Genomic DNA, 26597 nt, shown 5'->3' on the forward strand with positions numbered 1-26597 from the left:
TTTCACCCTTAAATCATTTCCTGACAAGCGCTCCTATTGAGTGCGCATTGTGCCCACTAGAAGATCTGTTCTTGTCAAAGCGCATCACCTGCTTATCTTATACCATACCTTGCAATCTGTACTTCACTAAAGCTGTATCTACGTTAGTGTCTTTTTTTTCTTGTGCACACCTTTGTCTTTGCTTCGCAATGAAAGACTCGCGCTGTTCCGCGAAAATTGCGAGGCCTAGATCGTTCGCATGCCTTCTAGGCACAGAAATAAAAGCAAATGAACAAAAGCGTGAGGGACTGAAGACACGGAGCAAGTGGCGGCGCTCAGTGCCGAGCGGTCTCTGGCACCTGTTGTCATGGCAACGCTGGAAGGCGAAGCCTAAGCAGGCGGCTGCCCGTTGCCATGACAGCGAGCTCCTGCATTCTCTGAGGCATCCGCTAGGCTGACCCGCGACAGGGACAAAAAGAAAAAGAAGAAAACTAAACAAACGCAACAGGCACGCATCGGCTCCCTCCATTACACGGCTCCTCTGTGGAAAGCCTGGCGTCGGCGGCGTTCGCCTCATCCGAGCTTTTCTGTTCTGGTGTGCCCTGCCCTCCCGGAATGTAGTCTAGCGAATGTGCACCCAAAAAAAGATGAAAGTGCAGAGACCCGTCTTTGCATGTTGCATTCCCAGAAATGGGTCGAAAAAAACTCCAGTAGTCTCACACCGGAAGTATTACTCATGAAGCTCCCTTCAGCAGCATGTTGATTTCAGCGTGCACTGAGCGAAAAGAAGTGCGATATAACCGGGGAGAAATTCCCAGTGAAAAAATTACTGCGGCTCGCTGTTGACTTACTGAAGCAAAAAGCTTGCTCAGTTGTAGAAGTCATGCGTGGATTTTGATGTACAACTACAATAGGGACACAGCTAGGCGCTTGCTGGCGATTGAAATTTATTTTGCAAAATACACACGGTTTTAGGGAGAGAGAAACCAAGCAGTATGTCGTATTTGCAAACAAACAGAACCCACCAAAAGAACCGAGCGCATCACACGTGCAAAAATATATTACAGGTGAGGTAGCTTGCTTGGTCAAATGCGAAGTATGTGCGCTTACATGTTGCGTTTCATCTCCTTTCGGTTCAATGCTGGGGCTTCAAGTTCAGACTGGAGGCAAATGTCGGCGAAATCGATGATTGGGGACCTTAGTGGTAGCACACTATAATAATTTGGGACAGCTTAACGCACCTTAAGAGGTCATTGCGATAGCTGTGTGTTTTCGATTCATTGGACACGTATGGTAGTTGATGAAAACGACGATGTGCAATGCACAGCTCGGGAGAGTGGCAGTTAAGCCTGTCACCACTTACTGCGGGACTGTTCAGCTCTGAAGCCTACAAGGATCCGGCCTTTGAAGGTAGCGGGTCTTTTACAGAGCAACCCTGCTTCATAAAATACGTGGGCGCAGAGTCCATACCATCGCTCACAACAGGACTTCATAAAATCAGCTAAACTTTTTTCATTATTTTAATCATTACTGCATTCTTAATCACACCTTCGCCCATTAATGCCCTGAGGCAATAAATCTCGTTAAAAAAAGAAAAACACGAGGCGTAATCTGTTGCGGCGATAGCATAGTGCCCTAGCGCAGTGGCCAGCGAAGCTGATCTGTTCACACCGCGGCTGGTTCTAAACCTGGGCGCGGCGCAGTCGCCGGCAATATTCATTTTATTTCAGAAGGTCTAGCTGGGTTCAGACACTGAAAGAGACAACGGTTTTTTCCAGATTGGAAGCCTTAGTGCTAGCGCACTTGAATCGGCATCTGGATAAGTGATTTCTTTTCATGAAATGGGCCACAAAGGATTGGCAGATGCAAACATTAGTGTTCTCCTGAATACCGAAGACATTCGTTATCTTCCTTACCAGCCGATTAGTGTGGTTCAAAAAATTGTATTGAAAAAGGATTGTGTTTGGAGGCGTGATAGCGGGTGGCCAGATGAGATGGGTTCTTTGACGAGCGCAAAAACACATCTACTGCTGTGCGCAATGTATGTTCCCCTACGAGATGAAGCATACAGCGGAAGTATTACAGCGGAAAGGCTGGCTGATATGCTTCAGTCTAAACCAGCAGCTGCAAGGCTGTGCTGAAGCGGAGGCAACGTTGTGTTCAGCGCAGAGCCTGCAGCAACCTTCTCGGAGCGGGAAACGCAGCTCGCAGAGAATAAGTTTAAGCAGCCACGATCTTCAGACAATGTGAAACTCAATGTATAGCTTTGTTCAAAGCCTTCAGTCTATATGATTTGATCTGGTGCGGCATAATGGTGCATTTCCTGCGTCTTTGAGACCAAAAGCTCTTGAAAGCTGAGGATTTTCCTCACTCTAATTCAATTCAAATCAGTATGTTCATCATTTTTTTTCAATTAAAGAAACAAATACAAGAGTATGAATAAAAAAAGAGCTACAGAAGCAGCTTGGCATGAGTTCTTACCCCGTTTCCGTGCAAGGGGAAGTTTAAGCCAATAGCAGAAAGTACAGCTGTGGTCACAGATATTACTGAACAAAGAATACACAGTCGTAATAGCGTTACACAATACAAGACGCCATGGACGGGAAAGCAGCGCCTACACAGATTAAGCGGAGTTAACAGATATGAATTCTAGACCGTAAAAAGACCAGCAGACGAAGGTAACCACTGATGACGTACGGTTTCGAGAACACTTAGAAACCAAACGTACCGTCGCAGCCCAATGCAACCTGGGCACGAGGTGCGGCCCGCCCCATCCGCATGGTGGAGCCACCACGGCACCGCCACAAAGTCACGAAAAAGGTGAGGTCAAGGATCCTCGCCATCTCACACAGACTCCGAGTTCAGGGAGAGCCATATTCCCCATCACAGGGCCAGGAAACAAGCCTGGCATTCCGGCCACCCCGGCGATGACGGCGCGTGTAGGTTACAGATGACAGCAACATTTGCACCGACTTAAGTGCAAGGATTACGGAGTAACTGATAATACATTCTGATTGTTACAAATTTGCAACTACATCACACTGCACAAAGTGCAAATATGCAAGCAGCACACAGGACTACGCTAACATAACAGGAACAAACGATACTTTCTGATGCTATATCTCGAAATTATTGCCAATGAAATGTATGAGCTGCTTCTCTGAGACGCTATTAATATGCTGTTGTTGTTAGCCTATCAAAAGATGGCACATACCCACACTGGGGTATCGGCCAACTCTTTATGCTTGAATAAAATGTTTCTTTTTTTCTTAGCTAGCTTGGCAACGAGGACGATGAAAAAGATTTAACACTCCCGGCCGCAAAAAAAAGATGTGTGCTCAAGATTCTCTTTGAAGAGTCTCCCAACTCCTTATTGCACCTAATAAACTACTCTCTCAAACACGCTTGGATACCTTCTGAGTGGAAGCTGTCCAAGGTGATCCCTTTACTTAAAAATCAGGGTGGAGGCTATGAATTGGATTATATTAGGCCAATTTCTTTAACATCAAACGTGGTAAAGTTGATAGAAAGGGGGTTACGACAGTGTAGAACACTCCGTCCTGATACATAGGCTACAGTTTCTTCAATTTCCAGATTATATAGTTGCATGGATATCTGCATTTCTTTATAATAGGGAATTCTTTTGCGTCCATAATGGTGTTCATTCAGAGAGGTACAGACAAACGCGAGGTGTACCGCAAGGAGCTGTTCTTTCTCCTTTGCTCTTTAATATTCTGTTGAGCTCAATTCCTCTCCACCGCCATGTACGCACTTACGTCTATGCGGACGACACTGCGTTTATTGCTGCTGCGCCGGATATACATTCCCTGTATGGTCTGTTGCAGTCATTTCTGAATACACTTGAGCACTGGTTGAGCGCATTACACCTTAAGTTAAATGTTGGCAAGTGCGCCACCCTTGTTTTCCCTCTATACACTGCTGTAGTGGTCTCTCTCACTTGCCAGTTCAAAATATTACCGCAGGTTGAATCCCTAAAATACCTAGGGGTCATTTATGACAACAAACTCACCTGGCGACCTCACATTGACCATGTCGCGGCGAAAGGGGCTCGTGCCGTGGGCATGTTACGGAGATTATGTCATCACCGGTACGGCATGCGCAGAGATGCGCTATTAATGATCTACATAATGTATGTCATGCCAATTTTAGAATTTGGATCAGTGTTGTTTTCAGGCTCGGCTACATATAAGCTTCGTCCTCTCGTCCTTTTAGAGGGGGAAGCACTTCGCATGTGCCTCGGCCTTCCAAAATTTTGTGGCTATCAATGTGCTGTACCTTGAAGCCCGCATTCCGCCTCTCTTATCACGACTTTAATTTTTAACTGTGCAAACTTACCTCAGGATCTATGAATCCCATTTCCACCGTTCCCAAAGCATTTTCTGTAGTCAGCCGACCTCCTTTTTTGATGTCCCCTTGTCTCGTTTCAATTCCCCTCAGGTAGTGTTTGTGCAAAGATTACTTCAGCCTTTAGATGTAAACATTTATGATATCCTTCCTGCGCTTCGCAATGGGCCCGCTATCCACATTGTTTTCGACGACATATTCCCAAAAAATGCAAACCTTTTGCCACCGAGTATTCTAAATGGTCTTCTAGGGGATCATCTGAGGACCCTGGCTACAGATATAGCAATAGCCACTGACGCATCGCAATGCAAAGAAAAAGCAGGTGTGGGAATATTTTTCTCGCATTTAGACTGGTCCTTTTCACTGCGCCTTCCAGATTTCACCCCTATTTTTCAAGCAGAGTTTCTAGCAGTTGTACTTGCTCTACGCAAGCTAGACCCCTCTATTACAGCTGTTGCAGTAGTTACTGTTTCTTTATCTTTGTGTTCGTCCCTCGCTGCACATGTTGACGGTACCATTTTAACAACTTTCTTATCCCTACTTCCTCCGCATTTGAGCCTTGTTCATTTAGTATGAGTTCCCGGTCACAGCAGTGTGACAGTAAATGAGATTGCTGACAATCTCGCAAAGGCTTCCCTCAGCGGCCCCGTGTTGTCAATCATCCCGGCTACAGCCTATATTACAGCATCTAGATTTCGGCGACGTGCGTTTTTAAGCACGCAAGACACAACACTTTTAAAATCGGCGGATTATGATCACCTTAAATATAATTGGAACAGGACATTTGTTGCTCTCGACAGCTTGAAGTATCACTGACGAGGCTGCGCTGCCGCATCCCCACTCTAAATTTCTATTTACACAAGTCGGGTTTGGCGCTCTCTCCACTTTGCGCATTTTGCCGCGAGCCTGAATCTATAGAACATTTTTGGCTGTATTGTCGCCGATTCTACTCTCTAAGAAAAGGTTGCTGGAGGAGCCCTTGCAGCATCTTGGCCTTAGTTTGAGCAGCCCGCTCTTGCTATCATTTGGCGCCACCACATTTGGGTTCAGCCACAGATCTGTTTGTACCGCTGTTCTAAATTTCCTGATAGAATCGCACCGACTGCCTTGCTAAGTGTTCCAAACTTTTCTTTTCTATCAATTATTACATTTGGACTTAATCATTTTTATTTAATCCCTCTTTTTATTATTATTCTTATAATTTTGAAATCAAAACTCTCATCCCTTTTCTGTTCATGACGAAGAATTCACCGGTGTTGCGCTCCCACGTGCTTTTCCTTTTTAAAAACTGCGTTCAGGTGAATAGCCACCGGATTCTTGGCCGATCCCCCAGTGTGGGTATGTGCCATCTTTTGATAGGCTAACAACAACAACAACAGATGAGGTGTTTGAAGGATCGCAGGGTGCTTGCGCTCTTCTACTGAGGTTGGGTGTGACAGACGTCCACGAACTCGACGGACACCTTCGCTGTTGAAGAAGGGGTAAAATCCTATATAAGGGACTTCTTGTCGAACGGCGTTTCATTGGTTAAGCAAGTGAGCTCCGCATGGAAGGTTTCCTTTTGAGCGCATATGACCCAGTGTCGCTAGTCCTACGAGAGCTGTTCACTTGTCAACGGACCATTTTCTGCATTCCTTCGTCGGAATCGGATGAGATATAGAAATATTCATGCCGTGACCTTGAGGAGCCGCTGTATCTTACTATACCATTTGCTATCAATAAACGGGCTTAAAGCCTTCACGACAGCAGCAGTATGAACCACAAGCGTCTCACTGCTGACGCATTCATCGCTGTCGAGAGACCGTATTAGTTGCAAAGGACATTGGACTGCCGGTCCTTGTAGCCATTCTGATCTGTGCAGCCATGACGGGCTGCACAACACCTTTCCAATGCGCATTCGAGGAATTAATAAGCCTGTAGGATTGTCCGGTGCTGGACAATATCTCCATACGATGCATTAGTTCTTTTCTTAATTTCTGTTGACTTGTCATGGACAAATGGCTTCTCCTTGACTGCCTCGCCCGGTATCTAAGTCAGAGCTATGGTAGAGTTAATCCACACCTGGTAGTAGTCCTTTAAAATCGGATAGCTGCTCCATACGTGGTTAAGCAACTTGAACCTATCAGTGCTCCCAAAAGTTCTAAGGGAGGCAAAGTCGCTCTCTTAAGAGGAGCCACACAGGACTTCGTGAGAAGCACGCGTGTTTCTCTGGGAGTTGTCGTCATGATGTAGTTTGCTGCACCATATGCTAGTCGGCTTGCACTAAAAACACGTGTGCTTCTAGCACGCTAGGCAGCTTGCTTCCGCCACCGATGTAACGTGGGGTTGAACATGACTACATTTGCGGCAGCTGTCATACCTGCGCATGCCATTTGGGCTGAAGGTCTCGAGGAAGGTGACACCACGTGATCAGAGTTTTTAGAAGAATATTCGTATCGAGATGGCAAAACGACTACGAAAGCCCAGAGGGTCGATAATTCTTGAAGCTGCTTGTAGGACAATCCGCTTTGTGTCTGACTTTGCTTTAAGGAAGTCCAGTAGACACGATATTGAAAAGCGGAAGATGTCTTGCTAGGGATGCGAAGCAATGCCGAGAACTTTTGCTGACATCTCTCGGAGGGCGAACAATTTTTTGTCAGCGGAGTGTGTACCTGCTCCGAGACTTTTATTAACCGATGCGAGTTGGTAGTTTATTTCCGAATGGTCATTTCCTCTTCGTGCGTAAGTTCTTGCGCCTCGCAGCATAGTTTGAGGACTTCATCGTTTTTGTACGCAACAGTTATGAGAACATTGTCATCAAACGATTCAGCAGGCAGCTTGGCAGTCGCAGCTTTCTCGGTGAGTGCTTGTTTCAAGTGGTAAAAAATGGTCGCAGTTAGTAGAAATGGATTGCAGGTTGCTCCAAACAACACGCTTGTCATCCACCATTCTCTCATTTCTAGGCATCTCGATCTTCCCTTGACTGGATATCTGTTGTAAAGCCTTTTTGATGTCGGATGTCACGGCGATACGGTGTGTTAAAAAGTGCAGAAGAATCTACACTACTCTTGTTATGAATTATCCCCCTTTTCAAGACGATCATTAAGAGCCGCATCCTTTGTAATATGAAGATGCATCAAATACTATACCTCACATTTGTAGTCAGGGCGCGTTCTCGGATAACTTTTTTGTGCGGCATGAAGTAAAGCGTAGATGGCTTTGAAGCAAAGCGGTCAATCACTTCTGAATGTCCCGGAGTGGGGTATTCTCTTATCGTCTTTTCATAAAGAGCGAGTAGGTGACCGTTGCTCGAAAGTCGGCAGATGAGTTCCTGGAGTCTCGTGACAGCGATTTTTCGGTTGTCGTAAAGCTCGGTTGCCTGCTTCCACGGTACGCGACTTCATATCTTCCATCGCTGAATCGGATATTTCGTTTGAACTCTCCCATAGTCGCACTAATAAATTCATTCTGTATAACAGGATCCCCGATTCGGAAGCTTTCAAGTTCGCCAAAAGAGCGGAACCATTAGTCGCTTTCTGTTGCGTTCGCCTTGGCAGTGGAAAGAAACGCATGCCGCTATTTTCGAGGAATATTCGAAGGCGACAGTCAGCGCACATTCATCACTGAAGCGCTCTCGCAAGCGTCTCGAACCAGACGTCCAAGAAGCGACGCATTGTAGAACTGCTCTTGAAAAGGCAGTTTTCAGAAACTGAGCCATTGATATCCCTCACAGGGACAGGCCTGTGATGGGATTACTTGGTATCTATTGTCCTGGTAGTCAGTCTTCTCTAAGCTCAACTTCAACTGCCAGTAACGCCAGCAAGCTATCCATTTCGGATGCAGTCGGAGTGGCGTCTTGGACATTTATTGCTGCGCCAGTTACAGATGATCGGTGGTACTGCACTACAATGGCACGCGAAGTGCCTGGAGAATAATGTCGCAGAGCATCGTGAAAAATGATGTCTTTCCGAAACCAAAACGTTCTAGCCCTCTGATGTTAGTCAGTACTTGTTCGTAGTGCTTTCACAGTGCCGTCGTGTCGGTAGGCGAACAAATGGGCGACAACATGCGAAGCCTGGAGAAATACTCCTGCTCCAAACGTGTCTTGTCTCCGAAGCATTCTTTAGCATTCCTGCGTCCTCGTAATGGCTGAGGCCCGCAATGGCGAAGGTAGCATTGCCTTTCAGGAACAGTCGCAAACATTGAAACTTGTTTTTCTCGGTCGATAATTTACTCCTTTTTTTTCTAGAACTCGCCCGAACGACTCAATTCCCCAGCGAAGGGAATTACAGTGCGCTTTGGTAACTTGGTGGTCTTTTGGAGATGCGAAGGCAACTCGAGCAGCAGCTCCAGAAGGCGGGGTCACTGTGGACGAAAGACGGTTCTGATGACTGAGAAGTTCGGTTAGGGTATGCGTCGCGCGGTCTTCATACTCGATTACCGTCGCGAACTCAGCTTTAGAAGTTGCGTAATCCCAGATGTGCACTTGGAGCTCGTCATTGATCCTCTTCAGCGCCTTGTTGTTTGCTTTCAGGTGCTCGTAGAGGCACGTCAGTTGGCTAAGTGTCGGAGTATCGGAACTCAGAAGAGCACTTGCCTCGTTGATATGGAAGTGTTCTGCGCCCGTCGAGCCGTCCGCTTGTGTTTCAGCCTCTCCATGGCGAAGCCACGCTCGGAGCCCTCGGAACGTCTAGGATCCACTCCCGGGTTTCGGCACAAAATGTTTAGGATGAGCCATGAGTAGGCACCCAAAGGCGGTATTGAGTAATGGGTTTTAAGGCGCGCACGCTAACCCAAGATGGAGTCCAGAATGTCCTAGCGCGTGTCCCGTGCGTACCCTCCCGGTAGTCTTCGTCTCCTTCGGGCCGCGGCTCGCGCAGGACAACGTTAATTGGAGAGACATGGGAGATGCATTTGCCCTACAGTGGGCGTAGTCAGGCTGATGATGATGATTATCTTTCCTCCTAACCTCACCAACCCCTGTGACATCGCATTTAATACCCACTTGTTCCTCAACACTAGCAGCACTAGAGAAGTTTGTAGCGCTTGGCGCTGCCAGGTCCACTTTCTAATGGCAGCCTGATCGGAGACAGATATTCTTTGTACTCTCCACTGTGTCACAGGTCTGACCGCTGTCTAAGTCAATTGCTCCGCAACCGCTGGGGACTACGGTACGGGGTTAACTTGTGCTTTTATGTAGGAGGTGGTGGCCAATAACTACTCCAGGGTGGCCAAATTCTGTTCTTGTCAAGGAGCGCGTTGTCTGCTGTGGTCACCGCTCTGCACGCGGGACGGATGCTCTGCGCTGCGCCTTCGCTCCCTCTACGCCATCACTGATTTTTGGTGCCGCTTTTTCCCAGCAACAGTCCCGTGAGCGACGCCCCCTGAAAGCCGCGGGCACCACTCCTACACGAACGCCGTACCTCACGAAATGTGCTACCGTCTGTCATCGGGTAGAATCGATGCCTTCAAACGTTTAGAAGCTCTTCTCAGACTTTCTGCGCGCATCCGTGGAAGAGCCAATGTGTTGGAATGGGACATGCGGTCGTTAGACGCCGCCAAACACTTGGAAACGCTGCCAGTGTACACCGGCGCTCGCGAAAGGCCAAGTGCACCCATCAGCACGGCCGCCTGCGTCATTCGCGGCGGGTTCCGCTGGCCGGGGAGCGCAGTTTCACTTCAGAATCGAAATCTCGAGAGCTCCACGTCGACGTTCCGGGGGACGGCAAAAAAGAATCTCAACGAAACTGGGGCATATGGGTTTGTTTACTGACAACGTTCGGTGCCCCAGGATGGCAACAAAACACGGGGAGCATGTACCATCTTTGCCAAAGGTAGCGCTCCCAAAGGTATCCGAGCAGCCGCGTCGATAGCGTTGCGGTTCTCGGCACTGCCCCTGCAACCTGGCTGCGAGTGTCAACTGGCTGACGTGAGCCTGTGCCCTCGCTCAGTATGACAGCGCTTCGAAGGCGCAAATAGCTTGTCGCAAATGCTATCCGCCTACTTCTTCCAGGGAAGGAGAGCAAGGGCGAAGGCTTACGCCAGCCAGTTACGGCTCGCAGCCGTGGAGCAGCGGCCACCGTCGGAGGCGGCAGCGCTCTGCTCGGCTGCGAGGCCGCTCCCCCTGCCATTGCGGCTGCTCGGTTACTTTTGGTTTTACTCGGTTACTTTTGTTCACAGCGTGACTCTAGCAGTTCGCCGAGTGCCCGTCAAAGTGCGAGCGTGAGGTAGTGAATAAAAATAGCCGCCCGTACCGCCAAACGCTCCATACAATCAGCTAGTTCACTGCAGGCGAGAAAACGACAGGGCTGCGAGCATAAAAGGACGCGCACGCGCACTGCGATGTCTCGACCACAGAAGGACAGCGTCAGACAGCGCAGCGATGCAGTTTTATCTGATTCTGGCCGCCTGTCGCATGTCCCGACTTATTTTGCCGCCGGTGGTAAGTACATACGTATGCATTCCTGCAGCGGCCTAGTCCATGTGTAGCAGGAACGAAGCCATAGCTCTTCGTGCCTTTATTTGGCATCTGAGCCACACTGTCTGATTGCCTAGTAAATACTTCCTGCAGTGGTTTAATTCCACAGAAATATATTTTTGGAAAGGCGCGTAATCTATCGCAGAAAAAGAAAAGATTATTGAATAGTGCCATGAATGGCGAGCTGCACGGTGCGGCTGAGTTTTCCACCTGTGTCTCCACTCGCAACAGATTTCAGGGATAAATGTTCCTTTCCACCCATTTGAATCAGCATTTATTGGCGGTTGGAGGAGTGTATTGGTAAATAATATTACTACTAATGTTCCTCTACCATTAAGTTTTTTCTTATTACCATTCTGTAACACAAGACGTACATTAAATGAAAATTTCAATTTGGTTGCCTGTCGCAATGTATATACGGGGAACGCTTAGTTCAATTTTCGGGCGCATAAGTCTGGAATACAGTGCCTATTAATGTGAAGCTTGCAAATAACTTTAAGCTGTGCTACAAGTTTTTTTTTATTAGCAACCAGAAAGGGCCCTGACCTCCACCTTTTTTTTTACGGCTTGTGGACCTTTCTGAACTTTTCTTTCCTGTTTCTTATCGCTCTGTGGTTTAATTAGGCGTTACTTCAAGTGCACGTTTTGTTCCAAGCCATTCTTTATTCCTGTGTGTGTGTTTCGTTTTTTTAATTTTTGCTCATTACGCCTGTCTAGTGTATTTTATTTTGTACTTGACCGCTTCACTAGCAAGCACGAATATTGGTACAAATATTTATGTAATGCCTTGTAGTTTTAAAATAAACAATGTTTAGACTGACTTTGAAAACAAAATATAGGCTAAACTTGGCATAGTGCGAACCTCACCTCGTATTTGATGGCAGTTTGATGGTTCGCCCTCAAAGCGTTGTCGCCAGCGCCGCTCTGACTGCTGCGAATTTTTCGTCGCCCGCAGTTCCTCGGACCGGCTGCGCCGCCGATGGTCTTTTTGCTCGTCCTGTCTGCGCCGACGTCGAGCCTCGCGAGCGCGACGAGCGTAATCCGCGTCACCATAGCACTACCGCTCGGCAGCTGCTGCGCCATCCACGCGCCCAGGCTTTTCCGTTTATTTTGCGTCTCCTGTCGCCCGCACTGGGGAATTTTGGCTGAGCTGCCTCGCACCTTTCGCTTCTGAGCAGCAGTGCTCGGGGGGAGAGAGAAGGAACTGATTAGAGCGGCTCCCGCGGCCGGTCGCCTTCGCGGCTCCAGTTGCGATGCAGCAGAACGCCACTGCCGCGTGGCCGAGTAGCAGCTGACGATCGCCTAGTGCGCCAAATTGCCGCTGGAAAATTGAATTCATGATTACATTCATAGGTTGCATTCACGTGGCTAACATCCTCATTTGGCAATGTCAGGACAATACATGCACAAAAACATTGCTGCAATAATTTCCACAATGTTCAGTAATATAAATGAAACATGAACGTAACATTCTTGGAAAGTTTAGCTACTCTGCACAAACAAGCAGGCCCGCCAGTTGGTAAGCTTCTCAACATATCACGACGCTTTGCAAGGGCCAGCAACGAGGGCGAGTGGCACTTGAACTCCGCAATACATAAAGGGAAGTTTATTGACACACCAAAACCAAATCTACACAATCAAAACACGTCTGTACGTGACGACAATGAGTGTAACAAGCTAATCACCCAACTCCGCAATACAGTACAACATGCAATTCATACACTGAGCTCCCTACGAAAAAACACGGTGTCAAGGTTATATAGCCGTCACAAAAGAACGTCAAACGGGTGATAGGGACGAATGGATAATAAGTAGAGCTCTTTTACAAAATAAGGTGGCTGTATATGCACTCTATGGCACGCGCGATTAAGAGGTCTAGTTGCAAAGTACTGCTAGTTTAAAAATTCCAACAACAGTCGAAAAGTTCTAACATTGTAATAAAGTTCGCACAGCTTGATTAAAATGACGTTCATTTTAAGCGTTAAACCACAAGCATTGGTTTGCGATGTTCCAGGGAAGGCGATGGTATGGTATCCTAACCAACTTTTGAACATGTGGCTGCAATGTTCGCGGACAGTGTGCTATCTTTACCTATCCGCCACGGTGCCTCAGTGGTTATTGCTCCCGGCTGCTGACACGAAAGACGCGGGTTCAATCCCTGCCGTGGCGCTCGAATTTCGATGGAGGCGAAATTCTAGAGGCCCGTTTGATGTGCGATGTCAGTGCACGTTAAAGAACTCCAGGTGGTCGAAATTACCGGAGCCCTTCGCTACGTCGTCCCTCATAGCCTGAGCCGCTTTGGGACGTTAAACCCCCATAACCAAAACCATAAGCCAAGCTATCTTTACCAACTTATGAGCACGTCGCTGAAATGTTGAAGTACGTTGTACAACATTATAAAACACTTCCGTAACATTCTGGCGATATTTCGTGCTACTGGGGAATTCAGGCCCCTCTGAGTGCGTTAGCGCTAAAGCTTCCACTCATCCCCTTAGCCTTTGTATGTGAGGTCCCGCTGTTAGTCGAGCGGGTTGTAGGCCACCTGCTCTAGGCGGCCCCTAGGCGGCAGGTGGGGCACCTAGCTCATGTGACCTTGTGACGTCATCGCAGCCTGCCCACCGTGGCAGGTTGCTGTTCAATTAATGACTGGTCGCGAGAGGTTTCTCGGGAAGGGCAACCTGCATCTCTTAACAACTGCACCACTGCGCCAGCAGTGGTATGAGGACTCTCAGCGATCCATGAATGTGAAGTAGAGAGTACATAATTCCTCATATACGGGCGTTAACGCATGAACGCGATAGCGTCATACACTTAAGGCAGATCTTAAGGGTCCCTTCCGTTTTTAGTGCGCTAGCACTAAGGCCCCCAAACACTGATTTCACGGATCTTCCTCTAATGCGGCTTGACCTAGAAAACCGAGCCTCGAACCGAACTCAAAACCGAAGTGCTAGTGCATCGAATTCGCATTTGGCTTAACCTCACTAAATAAATCGTCATTTTTTTCCTTCTCTGGTTTTTATTTCTCTCCCCACTTTAGCGTCGATCCCTTCATATATTCCTCCTACTTCCCTTTTTTTTTTCTCATCACCGCCATCCCCCCACCCCGTCCTCTCATCTTTCTGACTGGTCGCTTCGATCGGCGACCTTGGACGATCTCATCCACGCGACGGCTCGGTGTGGGCTCCGTAAAAGACGTACCCTTGTCCTACAGTGATCCACTAGTTATATATTTAAATAACAACTAGCTCGATCAGGCACGGTAGGTTAGGCCTTCTGCGTTTCCTGTCTGAGGAGCTGTCGGAACACTCCAGCGTCCTCCAAAACGTTCTCACATTAGAGGGCAGGCAACAAGAACGATTGAAGCGCACGTGAACGAGCCTAGCACATCGCGATAACAAGACCAGCGGCGTAGCTAGTGCTGCAGTGCAAAGAGGACAGGAAAGAGACAGGGGCGGCGCGTCCACTGAATGTGCCGCTTCGGCGCTTTAGGGCGGCCGCACTGCGACCACGCGCAGCGGGCGTCACTTATTCGCACTGCGTGCGCAGAACGTTTCTGCAGACATCGGCGTTTTGCACGCCGCCACCGTTCGTTGCGACCGACTCGCGTTATCCCGCGCTTCCAGTGCCGAAGCGCACGCACGCACTATGTGGCGCATGACGAAGGCGCGGTCCGGTGTGCGCGCAGCGAGCATCCGCCATCTAATTAGCGCGCCTCTGCACGCGCTTTCTTCGGCAACTGCCGCACTTTGCGCTCCTGCGGTCTTCCGCGCTTATCTAATTAGCTTCGCGGGCTGTCAAAAAATCCCGGAGACGTTCCATGAAAAAACAAAATAAAAAAGACAGCCATGATGGCTGTGAGGGTTCGCTCTCCAGAATTCACTGCCTAGGCTCACCTAAGTTAAGCAGCCGGAGATGGCTCACTGCCTTTAGACAGCTGCTGAACGTCGCAATGCTCTGCTTTTGTCATCCTTTAGAATATCACTGGCGGTCTTTCAAATCACGGAACGAATACCTATATCACGACAAACTTCCCCAAAACCTTAGTAATGCAGGTACCTCTGTGAAAATGGTCTATTTTAAGGAGCAAGCTCTGTGTCCTTTCAGACTTAACACAGGTGCACCTTCGGGGAAATAATCTTGACAAAGAATAGTGCAAATATATCGAAGTCTTGGCGCGAAACATAACATCAACATGATAGCTGATTTTTTAAATCGCGTTCGAATACGATGCCACCCAGGCGACGCTCGGTCTTCGCCACAGACGTGGACGGCAGGTCGTCATGCCTGCCATATGAAAGCCCGGGGCGCAAACGAGCTATTTTCACTCCACAATACGAGCTATAGCAAATGATCTTCGTTGGCGCTTGTGGATGCCGTTTTATTTGCATCGAAGAAGTGCCCTCAGTCACGTGAAAACCTCGTGACTATGACTTTTACCCACGTGACTTAACGTCGGCAGTGGCACGCAGTAGAGCAACATTTATGGTTCATGGTTCATTGCCAGGACGGCAGTGAACACAAAAAGAGTATGATGCGCCCTCCATGAAGCCTGTTTTCAAAGGTGTGCAGTGGAAAGAGAACCCGTCATCCCTCCCTCGCCTGGGCCAAAACAATGGTTGCGCTACCGGTCACCCTCCGACCCTTCTGCCAAAAATTGCCACAAGGGCCCCTGGTCCTGTTGCATCACTTTCTTGTCGGCTACCAAGTGAACACAAATAGTTTTTGTTCACGAATTCTTACGATGCCGGTGGCGATGCTTTACACTCCGGAGAGCGTTCTTCGTGCAGCTGTTGCAAATTGTGGTGTGCTGTAATGAGAGTAGGGCATTTTGTGCTCTAGAGGCGCTTTATATAAGAAACCATGTTCATGGACGTTGGGCTTTAAAGTGCATGAAAACTAACCCCATCATGCCTCATTTTCTTTGCTACCAAAATGCACCAAGTGCCTCCTGCAGGGACACCCCTTCATCTGAGGTTTACCAACACTGCTGGCCTTGGAGAGGCACAAATCACCAGCATTCAGACCATGCTGCCGAAGTCTGAGTTGCACTGGGCAGGACTCTTCGCCAAGTTGGCAGGTCGTCGCCTACCCAACAGAGGGACACTAAAGATGTACAAAGCCTCGATGATAAAGCCTCATTGCATCTGTTACATTAGACACCATCAGTGCCCAGACTAGCCTCCGACCGGGAAGCCTGAAGGCGTACCATTCATAAAGCTGTCTCATCCTTTGAGGACGATCACACGGCCAATGTTGAGAACAAAAGACGACGCAGAATGAACAGTGGCACTTAACTAACCCTCCCCCTCCTCTTCCAGCAGGCCTCCCGCGCACCTGCTGCAGTCTGACCTGCCTATTCAACATCTACCTCATAATCAACTTATGTGCTAGGCGTCTACATACCCTTTCTCCAAAATCTGTTGGCGAAGCCAATTTATGGGAATGATTATGATGATATTAGTCCGACTCAGTTGTGGTGATCACGCATTTACAATAACTCTTTGCGTTGCCTTTTGCGCAAAGCGCAGTATTAAGTATCATTAAGAGCATTGATTTCGGATTTCCCGCAAAAACGTTGCAGACTGATCTAAGCTCTCAAAGCGTGAATATCTGATGGAAAATGAGCTAGTTCATGCACACATAGGCTCAGTTTCATTCAACTGTTCGACTGTCACATAGAAATATGTAATGCACAAGGAGTCTCCAGAGCACAAAGCTGAAGGGTGATTCACAATTAACACATACCGGACCTGAAATAAAGGTGAATAATAAAAAAAAACAGGAAGAGGACTATACTGTACAAGAAGTTTTAAGTTAGTGAAACGAATGCCATCAAAACCGGTACCAGTATTTTTTAATTCGTTTATTAATATTTCATTTCCAACTTTCTCTAGTTTTGAGAGCGCTTGCCCAAATCCAATAGTTGCTTCCGGACAAACAAGGTGCTTAATTAATACATTCAAGCTCTATATTTCACCATCTGAGAAACAGAAACTTTTGATTATCTGGTTTTGACATGCGCATATTTTATCTTAATGAGCATATTTATTTGTCTGACCTTTTCCGGACCGCTTTCGTCAATGTGTGGCTTGCGAAAGCGACCACATACATGCTGGGCGTCACTGTGAGGGTGGATGAGAATCATGCCGACGCCGCTGGTGCCAATGTGGACAGGTCCACAAGGCAGCACAAGCTTCAGCTGCTGGAAGGCATGCTCGCATTCGAGCGACCAAACAAAGGGGCTTCTTTTCGAAGGAGGGAAGTCAATAGATGAGCAAAGTTGGACGAAACCTTGAATGAAGCAACGGAAACAGGAGCATGGGACAGACAGCGTCTCAGAGGATTCCGAGAGCGTGGTTGCAGGAACTGACAACAGCTGTCTAATCTGGATCGGGCCGTATACCGACCTTGTCGACAATGGTCTGTCGTTCAACAAAGTGGCATTTCGTGGAGTTCCAAACGAGATCAGCTTGTGCGGTGCAGGTCAGCACAATACCCAGTAGCTCGTTAAGCTCGTGAAAGGTCTCTCTGCCAGTGATGACATCATATAGGTAGCACAGACATACCTCCCACTTAAGCCCACTCATAATTGTGTCCGTAAACCACTCGAATCTAGTTGAGGCACTGCATACCTATAGAAGGACATGACATTAAATTTATGCAGTCTATCAAGCGTAACAAACGTTGTCTTCTCCCGGTCCATGGGGATCTGTCAATACCCAGAACGCAGATCAACTAACGAGAAGCACGATGTAGATTGAAAACAATTCACGTCATCACCAATACGCGGGAGCGGGGAGACGTCCTCTTCGGTTACAGCATTTAACCGGCGGTGTTCTATGCAAAGCGTCAGGAGTTCATTCTTTCGCACCACTACAACAAGGAGTCGCAGCACACGGACTATACTCCCGGATGACGCCTTTCTTTAGCATATCTTGCACTGATAGGCTGAGCCGTAATGGTGTTAATCGAATGTGACATTGCTACATAGAAGAGGAGAGGGGATGAAAAAAGCGGAAGATGGCGAGTAGGATGGTGTGGAATAATAACGTGGCAAAAGTGCAGGATTCAAAGAAGACGATGATGTACAAGATATAAAAGCCCCTTGCATGACGTTAAGCGGGAGTACAGAGGAGCAGCGAAGAACTTGACGTCATCGAGGGTGAAACCTTCGTGTTCCAGCACGTGTTCGGAACATCGGGTGGTTCCGGCAAGGCAGGAACGCTTCGGTTGGGAGGGCGCATCGTCGGCTGCTGTTCCAATTTTGTGGTACCGTTGGTCTTACGGCACTTCTTCATAGGCCCCAGCACGGTCTCCGCCTGGTCTCGGCCTCCAGCAGTTTCAATAACCACCTGCAACGCCCAGGGCCTTATTCGACGCTGACTCCACCGTCCACCCGTAATGCCCAGAAGTTCCTCTCACGCTGATGGGAGTACTTTCTGACACCCAGCTGGTCTGCGACGCCGACGCCTTCCACCCTTGCTATGCACACAAAGACCACAGCGAGCAGCGCTAAATACTCTCAAAGCTCAGCAAGACATGGGCGTGAGCAAAAAAAAAAAACAAAAAAAAACGCTGTTCTCACTTCCTCGTCTTTTTCATATTGTTTGACTGAGGGTTTGCTTAGATGTGTGTCTGTTAGCATTTCGCGCAGAGTTAGTTTAGTTTTATAGAGTGTTTGTGTTGATTTTCTTGATAAGCGTTGTGGCGTAGCGTATGTTAGGCACCGCGCTTGCATGTCTCTGCTTTCTGCCTCAGCGTCTTCCTTTGAGATTCGCAACAGGCATGCGAAAAACTGGCTACAGAGGGGGAGTGGCTGGCTTGCCAAAATCAAACACTAAGGCATATTGGGCGAGAACAATTTCTATTGCGAGCCAATCGAACGATGGAAGGGACTTGTTAATCATGTAGTTGATGTAGATGGAGAAGTCGGTGCCTCCATTGGCATGCTAGCATTAAAACACAGAACAGAGAGTAAGCGTGTCATAACCATCAAATCGAGTGAGTTAAGCCCTGGCGGGACCAAAACAGGCTCTTTTGAGGCATTGGCTGTCCACATGTGTACGCAACCATCACCGGCGGGAACAATGGCCCCTGGCACGAGTACATTCTGTTTCGCAGAGTTGTGCACGTCTGCCTCATTACGGAAGTGGTGGGTGACCGCGTATTTGTCCGAAGGGCAAACATTAACAAACATTGCCGCCATGGCTGGTAACAGCATATCTTGCGCGACACTAAATATATAGAACATGTTCAGGAGGAGGGAATTTATTTAGCCCTGCAATCTCGTAAAAAAATCGGTATCTGAGATATCATCGTGCGTTGGGCGGAGTAATTCCTGCGAACTTTGCTTTTATGTCTATCCAGCAAAAGCGGCTGACGCGAAGCAGATACCAAGTGCATGCGCCTTTTTACGTTCAAACAGATAAATTGCCAGGTAGAGGCTACTACTGCGGTATTCGGATATCAACCGTTCAGATTCAGCCCAAGCTTCACGAATGCATCCTTGTGCTCCCCTAGCAATCGCTGATAACGTGGGCATAACAGCGGAATGCTTTTGCTACTTCCCCGCACCTCCAAAGATTATGCGGACTCATTCTAACCGTCACCGCGCTGCAACGTCGCATTATCCCAGACGAGGTTCTGGTTGCTGATGGCCACTATTCCGCACCGACAGTTTTGCACTCGGAAACCTTGGCCCTCATCAGCTGCGGTAATCTTGGCTCCTCTTCGCTACGGAATTGCCTGCTATTTGCTGGAGCGTCAGCCCGGCCACGACAAACCTGTTCCGGACACTGGCGATTCTCAGTTCATACCCGCCCACACCGAAGGACGCCTTACTTCAAACTAAATCAAATCAATTTATTTTTCCATCGTACATTACAGATGGGGCAATTGCAAAAAAAAGCTACCCATGGGCAGCATGATTATCCTATAAACCTAATGTTCATCAGGGAGGCAGTACTAACAGTTATATAATTTCAAAACAAAGACAAATACTCAAAGGAATCGCCAAAGAATGCATAAATAGCAATATGTAGACATAAGTAACATTAAGCCATTTTATTTAACTACATAATGAGGAGGTCTCAGCCTGAACTGGACAACAAATCGAAATTAATGAGAGCAAAAGTATTAAGAAGACACGTAAAAATGCAATGAAGGCATTCTTTTGCAAGATTTTGTCGAGGCGTAAACCACCTAGGATCTAGCTCTTTTTTCTCCGGTCACATGCGGCTCAACCCAGCCTTCCGTGCCTCTGTGCAAGCATGGAGACGAGTCTCGCGTCGCCCTTGAAACTCCCTTCCTTTCACGACCGCAGGAAGTTAATCTATCCGTGAGGCTATCAACATTCTTGTCCGAGGCACTTAATTTATGCTCAAATTGTGCTGTCTCCTTGTTGTATCAGTGGATGTTGCATGTCAGGTAGATATTATGCATTGGAGTCATTCTAGCCAGCGCAGATAGGCTAGCACCGGCACCATACATGTGCCACGGGAAGGAAGGTATAAAATTGGTCATGAGCGCAACTATTTTTCAAGGAAGCGACATTTCTAGCTGCGCTCTTCCACCATCATATTTATTTTGAGACCGCGTCGTTCAATCGAAAGGACAATAAATTTTCGTAAAAGATGACCGACGGAGAGAAAAGATACAGGACTGCAGTACAACTTCAGCAAAGCTTTGTTATACGAAAACAATCGAATATATGCCTGCTGATGAAGTGTCGCCTTAGCATGTGCTGCATTTGTCTATATTTATTTGCCTCTCATAGTTTCTGCTCCCTGCAACCTTGGTAGCCTGTATCATAGCATAAAAGAACGTGGAACCATAAAAAACATGCTAAGCCGTATTTTGAATACACAGGAGGAATGGTCTACAGCATCCCGCGGGGCGGTCTACATCGGCCGGCCATAATGAAACGCTTCGCGAGCACAAGGTCAAAAATGGCGCCGGTTCCAATTCAAGACGTGCAATGAAGGCCGATGCCGGGCGCAATTTGAAGAAGTGCCGCTTCAAGACTGCTCCATCTGGTAGCACCCTGACGCGATTGTGCTCTGAGATATTCGGCTTCATAATAATTACAAAGTATGCGAAATTACGAGTGCAAGAGAGTGACCATCGGTGCGTGACTTTAAAACAACATGGAAAAAAGCGACCGTTATTGCATGAGGGGCGTTTCATGGCTGGACAAGATAGAAATCGTCTCTCTAGATAGATATGGAAGATAATTATTGCACATACCAAGGCAATGCTTCGTCAGCAGCAGGCAATCATTCTCTCCGGGTAATAAAGCATTGCTGCGAGTGTAGCACTGCAAAAGATACATTGTGTTCCCAGGGAATACTTGTTCACTACACGAGGTTAGGACGGGCATTGGACTGCTGACAGCTGCGTGACCGTGGAGTTTTTCTTTATGTTCCGTGGGCTGTCAACACAGCTTGACGTCACGGCTTTCAGAGCCAGTGTCATGTCACCATTGTTCGTGAAGAAGCACCAAAACGCACGCAAGTATATTTGATTCTCCCAACACGTTCACTGCATAGATGTGGTACAGACAGTCACAGAACACGTTGCATGTATATAAAAATTCGGGACTCTTCGATAGCTGCGACTTTATTTTTGGCAGTGGTGGAAAGACGACTGCATACTAAACCAAGACGGCTGTTTCGCTCACCTGCGCAAGTTATGTAGAAGGGACACCCCCCTTCGCTGCGTGCGATATGCAAAGAACGCGACTCGTATGCACTAGCGTCGCTCCGCCTTTACGACACACCGTCGTCAGGTCAATGCCAGGCGTGGAATTTCAGGAAGCCACGCAGATAACACGCAAGTCAACTTTCGGTGAGGTCATACATACGATACGAAGCACGTTCTCTCTAAAAGGGCCAAGGATAACAAAGATTCCATCGCCGATAATAAACTTACATGAGGACGCTTTTTGCGTCAACCAAACGCATACCTCTGCTGAGCAAAAAAAGACACAGATATATATATATGCACGCGCATATGAGAATCTAACAAACCTGCCTGCCCTTAGATAATGGCTGATAAACCGCTTCTCGGTTGTTTTAGTACTGTACCCAGCCGACCAATTTTGCAAGCACCTAGGGCCTTTCATTTCTATTGCCAAGGTCGGCCAACGGTGAATATGCCTTGTTCATTGTGCGACTTCATATTCGCATGCAGTGGAGTCGAAAGGCACATTGATCATCAAAGCGCAAGTCTTCCAAGGTAGGATATGATACACTATCAACTCAGTGCCCTATCCTTCGGGAAGCTCAGACGAGACTTTATGACGAAACCTTGCGGGGCGGAGCGGGGGCGGGGGGGGGGGGGGGGGGGGTGGGGAACAGTGCATTTCATATTTAGACTTCACCGAAAAAGTTGGGACCAATCGGGTTTTCCCACAGGAAACTCGTCACCTGAAGGAGGGATGGGAGAGAGTAAATTCGCTCTTGGGAAAGCTTAGTCTAGGGGCAAAAATCAGTGAATTTGCGAAAAGGACGCTCCAGGGGTACAGGAAACGAGGACAAGGTTTTATATAAAGTACAAGGCACGCAAGAAATGAGAATCAGCACAGTTGATTGAGAAAAAGAACATTCAGAAAAATAGGCTGGGTGTTGAGCCAACGGGTGGCAAATGTGATAACGTAATGAGCTGCTTTGAGGAATTTTAGAGATTTCCCTCCATTGCGTAGTTTTAATTATTCTCCTCAATTACAGAGTGCTAACATAAGTTTCATTAGCTTTTTTAAATATTTCTGTAAGAAACGAATCCGTTAAAGTATAATTTGTGTTTCATTAATAATAATAATTGGTTTTGGGCGGAAAGGAAATGGCGCAGTATCTGTCTCATATATCGTTGGACACCTGAACCTCGCCGTAAGGGAAGGGTAAAGGAGGGAGTGAAAGAAGAAAGGAAGAGAGAGGTGCCGTAGTGGAGGGCTCCGGAATAATTTCGACCACCTGCTGATCTTTAACGTGCACTGACATCACACAGCACACGGGCGCCTTAGCGCTTTTCCTCCATAATTCATTGCATGCTTACATTTAGCGCATGCCACGGCTGCGAGAATTGAACGCGTTCACCACTTTGATAGGGTTTTATCTTTTTCAAGACTAAAGTACATATGAAAAACGGCCTTCAGAAGTGTTTCGTTTTGCAGTATCGATAAGGTTGCTGGGACTTTACTATATGCATTTCAGTCGCTTTTTGCTCTGTTATAGTTGTGTGGGTGATGCGCTTGCACAAATTCTCGATATTTTCGGTTGCAAGCCTGCGCCCAAGACGCCGTTTACAACAGGCGTCGTAGGCGCAACTGCAGACAACCGGATATGTAGTAGTTAATATATGACAAATTACTCGTAGAAAGCTGCAGAAGTGAGTGGTTCACTCAGTGTAAGTTGCTAGAAGAGCGATAGATTTAGGGACAGAGTGACGAAGCAATTGAATTGGAGGACAAGCGCATCTAAAGCGGTGCTAGATGCTGCAGCCTGACTAAAGTCAAACTTGAACCTTAAAACAGCGCGGGTGATTTAGAGTTCGTAGCTAAGAGACTTTCCAGACAGCCGCGTTGCCCCTGCACATTTTTCCACTTTGAAAAGCGCTAGTATGTCGTTCTCGTTGCTGTGCCGTGTACTTCATCACGACCCGCGGTTGAGACCACTTGTCCACACGGTTTTCTGTGCTGATCGTTACGGAGGAATTGTCTGTTCGCTACGGACTACTCCTTTTTAGTGATGCAGTTTCTGCTGCTATTATTGAACAACGTGTGCTACTACAACGGTAGAGCCACCTGGAAAATTTACACGACTCAAATATATTCGGCACGGTTCAGTGCCGAATGAATATAGAGAAAGCTCCAGTTTTGCGCTTCATCAGTAGGTGCGCCCTTGTTCGTACGCCCATAATAGGTGAGATAAATCTTCGGTAACACGTTGCAAGAATCACACGTAGCTGCGACCTACACCTGGTTTAACTTAAACCACTCTTATGAGTAAACAGCAAGTTTCGACCAACGATGTTTTTTATTAATTCACGCGATGTTAGCTAGCGCAGGTATGTGGGTAGGTAACCACGACGTAATAGTAGTATTTCACTTTCAGGTATTGTTTATTCTTTTGCAAGGAAAGGATTCGGGGAAAGGAAAAGCGCACGGGCCCCAAGTAAACGTGAAAAACAGTGAACTTGAAGGCAACAGCAGCGTCTCCAATTACATCAATACATGGAAATACACTGTACACAGTAAAAAACTGATACGACAGTTTTGCACATGAAAAGAAAAGTGGCACACATTGTATTACTTAAAAGGAAATAGCAGCAAAATGCAACACCTAGTAGAGCAGATTTTTTTTTTCATGGCAGGTGGCAAAAACGACTAATACACTTGCTAGATTGTCAAGTTAGGTTAAAAGGCTCTGTGATCAACCTGTTTAAAAATGGCAAAATATGAAAAAGAAGTGGTTTATTATAGTCCGCCATGGGAGTAGGGAAGTACCATTTTTATCTGCGTCGTGTGAGTAGAACTGAAAGATTTCCCTTAGCAGGACTTGGTTGTAACTTGGTTGTAGGCAAGTTGCTAGGACATCGTGAGGAGCAAAACCGCAAAACATGACGGGACTGAGTTGTCGCCCTTTGTCGTCGCCGACGTCAGTCCCGTCCTGTTTTGCTGCTTTGTTCGTCACGAAGATTTTCCTCTAGTTTTGTAAGAAAGAATAGAAACATAGCGTCGTTTTTCAAAAATCTTGTGTAGTTTAAGAAGAACGTGTGAATATACAAATACTACACCAGGAGAGTATTATATTTGAAAACAGAGCACTAGTGGCATGAGAATTAGTTACATTAGATATGCGTCGGAGTGCTTTCTTTTGTAGGAGATGTAGTTTTGAGAAGTTTGTGACACCTGCGGAACACCACATTGCGCAACAGTGTTTTAGAGGCGAAAGTACTAATGTAGCACATAGTAAAAGTTTATCTTTTGCTGATGATATGTGGTTCATTCTGAATATGATACCAAACGCTGATGATACCTTAGATGCAAGGCACTCTATATGTTCCTTCCAACCTAATTTTTTGAACACATCTCACGAAGCTCCTTTATGCAGTAAACTAGTTCTGTAAGTTCTATTGACAGATGTGTGCTAATATTTGCTAATGGTTGCTTCCACCTCAAGATATGGTTGATTTATGGGGTTTTAACGTCCCAAAGCGACTCAGGCTATGAGAGACGCCGTAGTGAAGGGCTCCGGGAATTTCGACCACCTGGGGTTCTTTAACGTGCACTGACATCGCACAGTACACGGGCCTCTAGAATTTCGCCTCCATCGAAATTCGACCGCCACGGCCGGGATCGAACCCGCGTCTTTCGGGCCAGCAGCCGAGCGCCGTAACCACTCAGCCACCGCGGCGGCTCCACTTCAAGATATACGAAACCGCCTTTGGTTTATTGGATTTTTTTCTTAAATGTTTGGCTTTTACCACCAAAACATTCAAGGATGAGCGCTGAATTCGCGTTTTGCTCAATTTCGGATTCATTATCGCCCGTTACAATAAACAGTGTCCCGTAAACAATGCCCCGTGCATGCTGGCTAACAGTACGACGAAATGATTCAAGATGAGCGGAATTTATAGCACGACCGTAATTCCGCGGTACTGTTTTGGGAGTCATGGGGTGCGTTTTTTCCAGCAGAAAAATTCCACAGAACGATCAATATTGCCTATATGAATGGTAAAATACGCTAATATTTATATAATTTCAGTTTACAGCTGACCTTGTATTATATATCATCTGTGCACTTATATTGTTTTTTCTTTCCTCCCTACACTAATGGCCGCAAGGGCGCTGTAGGTATGTAAATAAATAAATAAATAAAAGCATCTAGCAAGAAACTGCTGTTGTGAGCAGTGCGTGCTGGTTCGGATATTAAATCCTGACGACCGTTCGCAGAAACAAGAGAGTGGGCCTATTTGTCTAAATTTTTTGGCGTAAGCAAGTTAATGTCCATATCGTCTCCTAGAAAGAAATAGACGCTGTTCTCTGTCACATGCGCAAAAACTTCGCCCAAGAAAGCAGCAAACAGTATAAATAGTTGGAAGATAGTCGGTACATAGCACTCTTTATGCATGTGTGTAACTGCGTAAAGTAAGCATCTCTTAATCGGGTGTCGCAGCACAGAACCCTTACAGTGCTTCACAAGCAGTGCCTTGCTTTGTCAGGGGGCAAACACGGCCTTCTCGTCTATCTGTTCGATTGCAATGATGATGCTTATAACAATGCAGACTGAAAACAGATCATGTTTCCGTGTACCATGTTCCTGATAGTATTATCGCTGGGAACGAAATCCCGAATCTCTTGAAGAGAAGCGCTATTTCATCTTCGTTGTTTGCTATTAAGCGAGTGTGTTGGTGGTGAAAGCATGTACTTGAAAATTGCATAGAGGTTGCATGGGGAGCAATTTCTAGTGGGCCACTCCCCTTACAGTACTAGGTGGAGTCCCTTATTCAGGGACCCCATTAGTCTGGGCCACCAATCGAGATCGCTGAACTAAGGCTTGTTGGGCCGGTAGATCGAGACAGCTGAGCAGGGCCACCTCCCAGTCCTCTCGGGTAGGGGAAGGGGTTAGGAGCGGAAGAGAAGGATTGTGTTGACATGTCCAGACCATGTGGAACGTGTCAGCCACCACTCCACAGAAAGAGGAGAGGCCAGAGAAAGAAGTGTCGAAATGTTTGAGCACTGCCGGGCACAGTAGAGTGTTAGTAAAAAGTCTAAGCAGTATTCCCTCGTCCGCTATCC

General features: G+C 47.2%; 1 protein-coding gene across 4 annotated transcripts in view; it reads left to right on the plus strand.

Moving 5' to 3' along the window:
* LOC144116313 (LIM homeobox transcription factor 1-beta-like) overlaps positions 1–26597 on the plus strand; it is a 334199-nt gene that overhangs the window by 81496 nt on the left and 226106 nt on the right. Inside the window, exon 1 of one of the 4 annotated variants that reach the window (XM_077651053.1) lies at positions 21886–22036. The exons of 2 other annotated variants lie outside the window; for them this stretch is intronic. In XM_077651053.1, coding sequence (XP_077507179.1) covers positions 21954–22036 — 83 coding nt within the window. In that variant the 5' untranslated portion in view covers positions 21886–21953. Of the gene's footprint in view, positions 1–21885; positions 22037–26597 lie in introns of those variants that run through there. One more of the 4 variants, XM_077651052.1, reaches the window with a different exon arrangement.

Source organism: Amblyomma americanum, chromosome 1 (genome assembly GCF_052857255.1).
Source record: "Amblyomma americanum isolate KBUSLIRL-KWMA chromosome 1, ASM5285725v1, whole genome shotgun sequence".
Lineage (NCBI taxonomy): Eukaryota > Metazoa > Arthropoda > Arachnida > Ixodida > Ixodidae > Amblyomma > Amblyomma americanum.